Source organism: Budorcas taxicolor, chromosome 23 (assembly GCF_023091745.1).
Source record: "Budorcas taxicolor isolate Tak-1 chromosome 23, Takin1.1, whole genome shotgun sequence".
Taxonomy (NCBI): Eukaryota; Metazoa; Chordata; class Mammalia; order Artiodactyla; family Bovidae; genus Budorcas; species Budorcas taxicolor.
The window spans coordinates 23,357,071-23,369,555 of NC_068932.1; the positions used below are offsets into that span (position 1 = coordinate 23,357,071).

General features: G+C 35.6%; 1 protein-coding gene across 4 annotated transcripts in view; it reads right to left on the bottom strand.

The window, feature by feature from the left end:
- Positions 1-12,485, bottom strand: part of NT5C2 (5'-nucleotidase, cytosolic II) — a 95,682-nt gene that overhangs the window by 51,861 nt on the left and 31,336 nt on the right. The window contains exon 1 of one of the 4 annotated variants that reach the window (XM_052661199.1): positions 6,654-6,694. The exons of 2 other annotated variants lie outside the window; for them this stretch is intronic. In XM_052661199.1, the coding sequence (XP_052517159.1) occupies positions 6,654-6,667 (14 nt within the window). In that variant the 5' untranslated portion in view covers positions 6,668-6,694. Of the gene's footprint in view, positions 1-5,589; positions 5,612-6,653; positions 6,695-12,485 lie in introns of those variants that run through there. One more of the 4 variants, XM_052661202.1, reaches the window with a different exon arrangement.

Sequence of the window (12,485 nt, forward strand, 5' to 3'; positions counted from 1 at the left end):
TTATCTCACGTTGCTCCACATCACACACCTTTAGCTCTAGTAATTAAAATGAACTACTTATTATTTCCTAAAAGTTCTCTGAAGCTTTGTTTATACTGTGCTCCATCCATGAAACGTCCTTCTTAGTTATCTCTACCTTATTTTTCAAGACCCTTGAAATTTCTTTAAGAAACTCCTCTGGCCATGCCAGAGAACTATTGTAACAATGATGCCCCTGGGTCTCAGATTACTTTTTTTAATTAAAGATATTGTCATCCTGCTTATTTAACTTATATGCAGAATACATCATGAGAAACGCTGGGCTGGAAGAAGCACAAGCTGGAATCAAGATTGCCGGGAGAAATATCAATAACCTCAGATATGCAGATGACACCACCCTTATGGCAGAAAATGAAGAGGAACTAAAAAGTCTCTTGATGAAAGTGAAAGAGAGTGAAAAAGTTGGCTTAAAGCTCAACAGTCAGAAAACGAAGATCATGGCATCTGGTCCCATCACTTCATGGGAAATAGATGGGGAAACAGTGGAAACAGTGTCAGACTTTATTTTGGGGGGCTCCAAAATCACTGCAGATGGTGACTGCAGTCATGAAATTAAAAGACGCTTACTCCTTGGAAGAAAAGTTATGACCAACCTAGATAGCATATTCAAAAGCAGAGATATTACTTTGCCGACTAAGGTACGTCTAGTCAAGGCTATGGTTTTTCCAGCGGTCATGTATGGATGTGAGAGTTGGACTGTGAAGAAAGCTGACTGCTGAAGAATTGATGCTTTTGAACTGTGGTGTTGGAGAAGACTCTTGAGAGTCCCTTGGACTGCAAGGAGATCCAACCAGTCCATTCTGAAGGAGATCAGCCCTGGGATTTCTTTGGAAGGAATGATGTTAAAGCTGAAACTCCAGTACTTTGGCCACCTCATGCAAAGAGCTGACTCATTGGAAAAGACTCTGATGCTGGGACGGACTGGGGGCAGGAGGAGAAGGGGACAACAGAGGATGAGATGTCTGGATGGCATCACCGACTCGATGGACGTGAGTTTGAATGAACTCCGGGCATTGGTGATGGACAGGGAGGCCTGGCATGCTGCAACTCACGGGGTCACAAAGAGTCGGACACGACTGAGCGACTGAACTGAACTGAAAGACATTTCACCAACAACTAAAGTTCTATAATGTGATGCATGTGAGCAGTTCTGGCACTTCTATATTTTATCATATACATTAAGTGTTTAATTCCCTTATTCTTTACTGGATTATAATCTTGGAGACAAGGATTTATTGCCTTCCCAACAATGGCATAGGGCCTAGTAATGACTAGACACAATATTCATCTGAATTAAAATTAAACTAAAAACTTAATAGCAATTAGTGAGTGCCAGAGCTGTGGAGAAGAAGGAATGGGCAATTTGCTTTGGGGGATAATAAAAATATCCTGAAATTAGTACTGTTGGCTGCACACCTCTCAAGAGTATACTTAAAACCACTGAACTGTATTCTTTAAAGGGTGAACTGAATGGTATGTGAACTATATCTCAATAATGCTGTTATTTTAAAAACATAATGACAAGACCTTAGTCTGCCTTTATGCTCCCATTCTTCAGTAAAAGAATGCTGCTGCTGCTGCTAAGTTGCTTCAGTCGTGTCCGACTCTGTGCAACCCCATAGATGGCAGCCCACCAGGCTCCCCCGTCCCTGGGATTCTCCGGGCAAGAACACTGGAGTGGGTTGCCATTTCCTTCTCCAATGCATGAAAGTGAAAAGTGAAAGGGAAGTCGCTCAGTCGTGTCCAACTCTTAGCGACCCCATGGACTACAGCCTACCAGGCTCTTCCGCCCATGGGATTTTCCAGGCAAGAGTGCTAGTGATCTTAAAAAAAAATTCTAATTTATGCAAATGGATCCTTAAAAATTGAAAGTTTAAATACCTCGAATATACAGACACAACAAGAAATTGTGGACTAGGTTATAAAAGTAAAGTCACTGAAGCATCAGTTTTTTTCATAAATTTCCAGCCAACAGTTTCTTACTAATTTGTCTGAATATTCTGAGAAACATCCTCAGGAAGGATACATTATCAGATTATGCCATGAGAACAGCACCTTGTGCTTCAAAAGTCTGAATAAGCATGCTATCATTCCTAAAATAATACATGAATTATCATAATTTTTCTTATTCAAATACTCAATATAAAAAAGTCCCAGTGAGGAGAATGTGGAGGGAACAAAATTAAAGATGGTTAAAATTTAAGACTCATCAACTGTAGAACTCATCCATATTACATGCCACTAAAAAAGGGCCAGGAGGGGTGCCCAAGAAAAGTCAGAGTCTTGTAAAGCTAGGATTATCAAAGCCCTCTATCCATAGTACAAGGAAAAAGGAGAGCTAAATCTGCAATATAGAAGAAACACACAAGGACATTTGTGCATCTTGACCCTGACACCAAGTCCAAGAAATGGGAAAAAACTCCCCCTGAGAATCTGAACAATAAATCTGGTAAGTTTGTGGTTTAAATTTACCCTACTACCCACTCCATATTCTTGCCTGGAGAATCCCAGGAATGGGAGCCTGGTGGGCTGCCATCTATGGGGTCGCAGAGTCGGACACGACTGAAGTGACTCAGAGGCAGCAGCAGCATGGTTAATGTTGCCCCTACGTGACTGACAGAAATGAAATTCTCTCTACAAGAACTCAACTTAATTTTAGGTGGTATATTGCTAGATGTAGCCCGAATTCAGAGATGTCTAAATGTGAAAAAAATGTCTATCTTAAAAAGTGATAAATGAAGACTAATAAGAGTAGCAATTATGCTTTCCCCAAAGATTTCAAAGCATTCTTTAAGGAGAAGCTCTTTAAAAGACATTAAAATTCCCTTCACTTTCAACCTCAAATGAAGAAACTGCAGTAATGAGGGCAGAATGGTGGGGAATAAGAAAGAGGACTAACAAACGAAGAATACACAAATTAAGGGAGAAACCGGGAACAATGGCAGTACTTCGGAAAATTACTGTTCAAAAATCTCAGTCTAATTAAAAACACGTTTTTTCCAATCTTTTTTTCCTACTTTCCCCTAAATTCTTTTTCTCCCCAATTTTTAAAAGTAAAAACCAATGTATAGAAGATAATTTATAAAAATACAACAAAATATTAAGGTTTAATTCTGTGTAATAAAAATTAGAGAAGAAAATATTTATCCATGTTATCATTAAGCCAAATTAACAAGTGTGCTGTTTGTGCCCATAATGGAAAACAGAAGTCAAAATCTAGAACTTAAAATAAAAGCAAATGACAAAACTGATTTTGGCTTCTCACCTAAAAGACAGCAGGCTCTAGTAATAAAAGGCATTCTGAATAGCTCCAGAAGATGAGGGATCTATCATTACAATGAAAGAAGAATGTATTTTTTTTTCCCCTTGCATTACACATCCTAGAGTACCTATATTTTCCAAATATATTCCTTTGACTATGCTAAACAATAATTTTATTTATAAGATTTTAAATAAGCAAGTTGAGTTTCTCAAGTCTCATTCCCCCTCCAACTTCATTTAGGTATAATTTACTTCAAGTGAAATTCATCCATTTTAAGTGTGAAGATCGGTGAGTTTTGGTAATTGTATACACCCATGTAACAACTACCACAATCAACCCAAAATATTCCTTCATGTCACAATACTCTCCCCAACCCATGGCCACAAAATACCACTGATCTATGCTGTCACTAGTTTTCATGTAGATGGAATCAAACACCATGTAGTCTATCTCTGATTATTTTTCTTAACACAATAGTTCTGAGACTCATTCATGTTATTACATGTATCAAAAATTAGTTCCTTTATTCCAGAGTAGTATTCCATTGCATGGATATACCACAATTTATTTACCTATTCAATTAGTGGATATTTTGAGTTGTTCCCAGTTTTGGCTATCGTAAATAATGATGCTATGAACACTCACACACAAATCTGTATGGACATAATGCTTTCATTTCTCTTGGAGCAAATACTCAGAAGTGGAAATATTAGTCCATTTAATAAGTGTATGTTTAACTTTAAAAGACATTGCCAAAATGTTTTTATTTTGCATTCTCATCAACAATGCATGAGAGTTCCATTTGCTCCACACTGTCAGTGTTCAGTCATTCTAGTGGGTCTGCAGTGATACATTACTGTGGTTTTAATTTGTATTTCCCTAATGGCACTAGTGGTAAAGAAACTGCCTGACAATGCAGGAGACAAGAGATACAGATTCGATCCCTAGGTCAGGAAGATCCCCTGGAGGGTGCCACAGCAACCCACTCCAGTATTCTTGCCTGGAGAAGCCCATGGATAGAGGAGCCTAGCAGGCCTCAGTCCATAGGGTTGCAAAGAGTCGGACACAACTGCAGCGACTCAGCACGCAATGACTAATGACGCAGAGCATCTTTTCACCTGTTTACTGGCCATGTCTTTTTGTGTGAAGAATCATTTACAAACTGGGTTATTGGTCTGTGTTATAAGAATTCTTCAGGTATTTTGGATATAAGTTCTTTATCAGATATATATGTATTGAGAATATTTTCTCCCAGTCTATGGCTTACCTTTTTATTTCCTTAATGTTGTCTTCTTAAAAGCAGAGGTTTTTTTTTTTAAATTTTGATGAAGCCCAATTTATCAATTTTATCTTCCATGTTTTTATTTTTTATGTATTTAAAGAGAAATCTTTACCTAATTCAAAGTCACAATCATTTTCACCTATACTTTACTTTAAGCTTTTATATTTAGGTCTATGATCATTTCTGTGTTTTTTTAATATATATACGATTGAGGCAAAGGTTGAGATTCACTTTTTTTTCTTTATGAATGTTTAGTTGTTTCAGCACATCTGTTAAATAGACTAACCATTGACTTACCATGGCGTCATTACTGAAAATCAACCGACTGTATGTGTGGGTCTACAACCTTCCTATTAGGTTTCATGATCTCTCTATATATCTATCCTTACACTAATAACACACTGTCTCGGTTACTATAGGTTTACAAAAGGCTCAAGTATAATTTTTGATGATTTAACTCTACTAACAATCCTTTTCTATTACTTACTTGGGAAATATTTCATAGATATAAAAATAATCACATATACCAACATTCTGAATATAAAAATCATTTCATCCCAAAGTAGAAACTTGATCCATTTATTTCTAAGGATAGCAAAGGAGAATAAAAGCTAACTGACTTCATTTACAGGCTCCATGCAATTCAAATGCACTTGTTCATTACCTATTCAGAAAGTACAAGAATTGCCTCATGGATCCCTAGAAATAATCTAAAAGAATACTCCAGGCTTTATAGTGTCCTCTGATGTACACAGATCTTTTTTTAAACAACCAATTCTAACATGTGTTTGACCATGGGGGGCGGGGGGAAGTACTAATTACTTCCCAGAACTTTGACTGCATCTAGAAATATAGTTCTTCTTAAATCTGTAAACCAGCTTTATAAATAACCACTGTACAAGCCTGACAGATATTGCAAGCATCCATGATAAGATGTATCACAAAAATTGTTTAATAAAAACTGCAAGCTTATAGCTAGAGCTAGAAGGAAAGAAAATATACAAACCTGAAGAGGCAGTCCTCTCATAATTTTCACATTTAAAGAAACCTCAAAATTCCAATGATGTCATGAGAGGTCTAAAAATAATACAGAATTATTTATACCCATGGCTGCTCTCTTTAACTAATAATGAGGCTTTATAAAATAGCAGTAAAATGGGCCAATTTTATTTTGCTCATAATCAATACATGACCAGATTAAAATACATTATAAACACAAGACTCTGAAACTACTTCAAAATTTCTACTAGAAAAAAAAAATTAAGAACTTCAAGAAAATCAAAATTTAAATTGCACTGTATTTTTAAAGAGTTTTTCGTTTTTGTTTGCGGGAATCTGTGTCCTATTTGATTAAAGGGGATGTTTCTCTGGAACTAATCAGGTCAAGTTATGCTTGAAGGTTAGAAATGAGATGGTTAACAGGGTGCAGCTATTAACTTGCATGTCACCTATGACAGTGGTCCTAAAAAGAGTATCAATAATAATTCAAATTCTGAAACATAAGAGAAAAAACTATAAAGACAATTAAAAAAACCCTACAGAACTATTTTATATCGCAAAATAAAGAGGAACGAGGGAATCCACTTGAAATTATTTTTGTCTACAAGTGACCATAAAGAAACAAAATCACAGGTTGCTTTTCAATCTTTCACACCATTTTCTAAAGGTACAAATTATTTTCAAATGTACTTAATTTTTAAATTTCACTCATTTCTATGTAAAACTCTTTGGTAAGACACTACAGTTTGCTTCCAATCTTCATAAACACTTTCTACTGAAAAACAAATGAGTTTACCACAAGGTAAACAGAGTGCTTATCTCTTACTGAATTTCTATGAAGATTATCCACCCTCAATGCAGTCTTTCCAAGTAGCAACTGTAACTTTACATCAGATTACATGTGAAACACTAGCAATGTAAACTTTCGGCTGAATTTCTTTCAATCTCTCCCCCATCTCCACTCTCCACTCAGACTGGTAGCACTACTTATTAATCTTCCAATTCACTCAGATGACTAGAACATCTCTTCGCTGAGAAAAATGAGGAGAAAAGAATAATAAACTCACTTACCCTTCCTTAGACATTCTCAAAGATCTACTTCCGCTGGAAGAGAATACAGGATCAACAAACAAGCTTCACTGATCTCTTGAGAACTGTAGCTCATTTGTTAAAGCACAGAGAACTCAGGCCCTGAGAGGCCCAACAAATTCGGGCAAGATGCCGAACCCTAAGCAGGCAATATCTCAGAGACCAATATCCTCAGCTTTAAATACTTAAAAACCAAAGAATAATAAGAAAAAATTGAAGAGCAGGAAAAATAACTGATGGTCTGAACTGTGTAAGACTGGCCAGTTTAGGAAGGACACTATCGAAATGGCAAGTTCCCGTAAGAGACAGGAATCGTTACTGGCAAACACTCAGAAAAAGCAAATTTACCCCCTAATGAGGCCCGCCAACAGTACGCAAACAATGTGAGTTTCACAGAATGGAGAGGCCCTAGTCAGTTCAAATCATTTAGTTTACTCTCAGAGAGAGAAAAAAAAAAAAAACCATAATACACAGAAGTATGTTTTAATTATCAGTTTAGTTATTTCCTCTTTTAGAAAATGAACAATGCAAACCACAAGAAAAATAAGAATTTATGTGCTGATCATATTACAGGAGTATCCTAAAGTATTTCCACACTGTGGTCTCTCTTCTGATCATTAACTACTTTTAAGGAAAACGTGTTCACAAATATTTTACTCATAGCCTGAAAATGTCAGCCCATGTGAAAAGAAATTTACAGATCTTTGGCATGTGGAGGATACACCCAGAACATTCGAAAGGTTAATTCCAAATCTCAGAGCAAGTTGCAGTTTGAAAGAAAAACATTTGCAACATTCCTGCCTCCTGACCAATATAATGCATAGGGATTATGCAACAGGGGAAGAAATAAACAAGTGTGCTAAAGTCTAAGAACATTGATAAGGCAAATAAATCCTCCTACTGATGATTTAAAAATAAAATATACATACTTTAGAGAAATACTAGTTGGATTTAAATTTTTAAAAACTTTATCTTTAAACAGTATCAAACTATCTCACCATAAAGATTTCTATTAGTTACTGTAAAATGCTTAAAGAGTCACCAAGTAACTAAAAAAAACCACTACCAAAGACTAAAAATTGAAACTAAAATTATTTTCAGTTTATTTAGAAAAGCAGTATGGTGAAAGAGAATGAGCACCAGAGCAACTAGGTTTAAATTCAGCTTTCTGGCTGAATAAGTTAATTAACCTAAGCCTGAGATTTTTCATCTATAGAAGACAGATAACATCTGTCTGTCATTTGTAAGCACTCAAAGAACTATTGGAACTTGGGGGGTAACAGGGAAAGCATTATCTCACCAAAATATCTCTTGGGAGATACATTGTAAAAATCCAATTCTCAAATTATACATGAATATGAAGGACTTTCACTATCCTCAAATCAAATTCCATAAATACAAAACAAACTGAATATGGAAAAATGATCTAATCCTTAAGAGTGCCAACTTCCCATGGCTTCCCTGGATTTCCAGCTTGTGGCATCACAGCTCAGTGTAGTGGAAATAAATGTAATCACTATTTTAAGACTTTCTACTTGTAAAGAGAAAGGAAAACAAAAATCTCACTTGAATAGAAGGTATACACACTTACACGAGTTTCCCGTGCAAAAGAAACTGCACTGACTAGCTATTTCAAACTCAGTTCATATATTTAAGAAATGTTTAGTAAATGTCTACCTGCCAGTACCTAGTACCAGTAACACAAACGTGACAGTTCTTGATTTTAAGGAGTCTCTAATGGAGGAGGGCCATCAAGAACATTAAAAAGTTGTATGTAATTGTAGTATTAGACATATGCACAACAGAGATGTACAGCTCTCTTACTGAAAGACAGGATGCCCACATTGCTGTTGTTAAACTGACACTATACTAAGCACTTTTACAGTTATTATCTCATTTAATCTCAAATAACTCTATGAGGTAGAAATGATTCATATTTCATAGATGACAGAACAAAGTTTACAGCAGTTAAATACTGTGATTCTAAAGAAATTAAAATGAAATAATCCAAAATACTAACCCAAGGTCCAGGTTCCTAACCACCACACTAAAAAGGATTAGCAAGTGTTAATCAGATTAAGAGGAAAAGAGGGGTGGAGAACATTCCAACAGAAGAGAAATTATGAATGAAAAGCAGAGTGACACAGATACTATGGTGTGTGGAAAAAAAATTAGATGCAATTCAGTGCTGACAGAATACAGGCATTTGAGGAAGGGAGCTGCTCAAGATGAAAGTGGAAAGCAAAAGATTCAGGCCCCACAGGGTCTTAAATGCTATGTTAGCGGGCTTAGGATTTATCCTATAGCATTCTTGATATGATGCCACTCAAGGTCTTAAGCTGGGTGATAAACATGATTCACAAAACAGATCTGAAGATGACAAGGCTAAATAAAAACAGGCAGACATAAGTGGGGTTATATGGTTACTTTTGCAATGCACGACAGTGATGACCAGAGCCTGTACTAGCACCATCAGGAATGAAAAGAACAGGCCAGAATCTAGAATGATTAGGAGGTTCTATTAAAATGCACCCATGCTCACGTGTTTAAATGCACTGAAAGAGGACTAGAAGAATGCTCTCCAAACTACTGACAGTGTTTACCTATGACAAAGAGGAGTGGGAATGAAAATGTAAATGAAGGGGAACTTTCATATTTTACTGTATATATTTCTGAATTCCTGAATATTGCACAATAAGAATTTAGTTATGTATTACCTAATAATTTCAAGCACTTTTTAAAAATAATTACAAGATTAAAATTTGCAATCGGTAACTGTTATTACTCTCTAATTCTTGGATTTATGGCAGTCACACTCACAGATGGTTTGACTTCCTAATGAGAATAGTAACAATTACAATTATTTTTAAAATGCTTTGAAAAGGGAAGTGGCTGGAAACAGAGATAGGAATGTACTACAGATCGTTTTGATTCTTAAACGAAAATTCATTAAGATTTAAATGTCTGAGGGACTTTCCAGGTGGTACAGTGGATAAGAATCTGCCTGCCAACGTGGGGGGACATGGGTTTGATCCCTGGTCCAGGAAGATTCCACATGCTATGGAGCAATTAAGCCTGTGTGCCACAACTCCTGAGCCCATGCTCCTCAACAAGAGAAGCCACCGTAATGAGGAGCCCATGCACTGCAACTAGAGAAAGCCCCTTGTGCAGCAACGAAGATGCAGCACAACCAAAAATAAACCTAATTTTTTAAAAACCTAAGAAAGGGACTTCTTTTATAAAAAATATTTAAATGTTTAATATATATCTGGAAATAATTTTTTAAAAAAGTTTGAAAAAAGACTCCAAAATGAAATGCTAAAGAAACTAAAAATTAATTAAAATAAAAAATGTAATGAACAGATTCAGGTCAGACCCAACCAAAAACAGAACTAGTGAACTGGAAGGTAGGTCAGGAAAAACATTCTAGAATGTAACACAGAGACAAAAAAGGATGAAAACTACAAAATAAAGGATATGGGAAGGGAGGAAAACAGTGCCAAAGTCTAACATACGCTTATCAGAGTTCTTTCTCCAAAGAGAACAGAGCAAAGACAACACATGAAAAGATAACAGCTGAAAATTTATAAACCATAAAGGCAAGCACAGAATAAAGAACTCCAATGACTCCCAAGCATGATAAATAAAAAGAAATCCAAAGTTTATTACCTACCAATTTGGGGAGGAACATTAGTGGGAGTGACATTTCTGACAGTCTTCTTGCATAGTTTTGATTTTTGAAACCATGTTACTATTATATATAATATAGTTGACCCTTGAACAAGGAGAGTATTGGGGCACCAAAGCCCACACAATTGAAAATCCACATATAACTCTGCAGTCAACCCTCTATTTCCTTGGTTCTGCAAACTAGGAATAGAAAGGAATCTCAAACTAAGATCAGAAAGGAACTGCCTCAAACTGATAAAGGGCAGCTGTAAAAAACCTACAGCTACCATCATACTTAATCGTTAAAGACTGCAACCTTTCTTCCTAATTTAACAGTTGGAGAGTATTGGAAACAGAACTCTTTTTCAGCAAACAGAACTAAGACAACTGGATATTCACATGCAAAAGAAGGAATTTAAACCCTCACCTTGCACCATATACAAAGGTAACTCAAAATGGATATAAAACCTAAACATAAAATTATATAACTCTCAGAAGAAAATACAGGTATGTCTTTGTCCGTAGATTAGCAATGATTTCTTAAACATGAAAACAAAAGCATGACAAACAGAAATCATATACAGATTGAACTTCATCAGTAAAAACATTTGTCCTTCAAACGACACTACCAAGAAAGTGAAAACACAACTCACGGAATGAGAAAAAATATCTGAAGATCATACATCAGACAAAGGTTTAGTATCTAGAAAAATGAAGAACTTATACAAGCCAACAATAAAAAGACAAACTCAGTTAAGAAACGGGCAAAGGATCTGAAGAGGTATTTCCTGAAAGAAATTATGTAAATGGTCAGTAAGAACACAAAAGATGCTTAACACCATTAATCATAAGGGAAATGCAAATCAAAACCAAGACACCACCACAGAAACACTAGGATGGATACAGTAATTTTTAAAAACCCACTGACAATAATAAGTGTTATTTTGAGAATGTAGAGAAATTGGAAGTCACATACATTGCTGAAGGGAATGTAAAAAGATGCAATTGCATGGCAAAAGTTAGATGATTCTTCAATAAATTAAATCAAAAGTTACCGTATGACTCAGCAAATTCCACTGCTATATATATAACCCTAACACTGAAAACCTATCCACACAAGATGTACACACGAATGTTCACAGTAACATTATTCATACCAGCCAAATGTAGAAACAATCCAAGTATTAAGCAACAGGTGAATAAATAAACAAAATGCAGTATATTCATACAATGCAATATTATTCAGCCATTAAAGGATTTAAGTATTGACTCACGCTTAAGTATGGATGAATCCTGAAAACACCACGTGAAAAAGAAAAAGAGCCACGTATTTTATGACTCCATTTATATGAAATCTCCAGAATAGGCAATTCTATAGAGACAAAGTAGGTCAGAAACTGACAGGGACTGGGGAGAGAAGAGAATGAGGAGGAAAGTCTACTAACAAGTGTAGACTTTCTTGGGAGGGGGATGAAAATGTCCTGCAATTAGACAATGGAGATGTTTACACAACTCCCAATATACTAATATACTGAATTGTATATTACTATCTTATGTTCTATGAATTAATCTCAATAAATCTGTTTTTTAAAAAATCTGTATTAAGACAAATCAATAAAAAGAGACAACTCAATTAGCAAATGACTGGAAGTCACAAGACAGTATCCAAATGGCTAATTAACATATGAAAAAGGTGTTCAACCTAATAATTCACCAGAAAAATATAAATTAAAACCAAACTGATATGTCACTACATAACCAACAAAATTACTTATAAATTGGACATACTATTCAAGAGATTGATATTAAAATGGTGGTTACGCTGCTTTCACACATTGCAGGTAAAACTGAAAATGAGAGTAACCACTTGGGAAGTCTATTTTTCCTCTTACTAAAGCTAACTGTATGCTTTAAGCATTGGCCCAGAATACTACTCCTTTCTATTCTTTTATTTTTTCAAAATTTAAATACAGTAAAATCAAACTTTTGGGGTGTGCCATGTCTATGAATTTTAATACATTTATGGACTGGTATAATAACCATCACAATCTGGAATCAAAATGGTTCCAAACCCCCAAAACTCTCCTGCTTTCCTCCTGTAGGCACACTGCTCCTCCTCTGACAACTCCAAGAATCCACTTATCA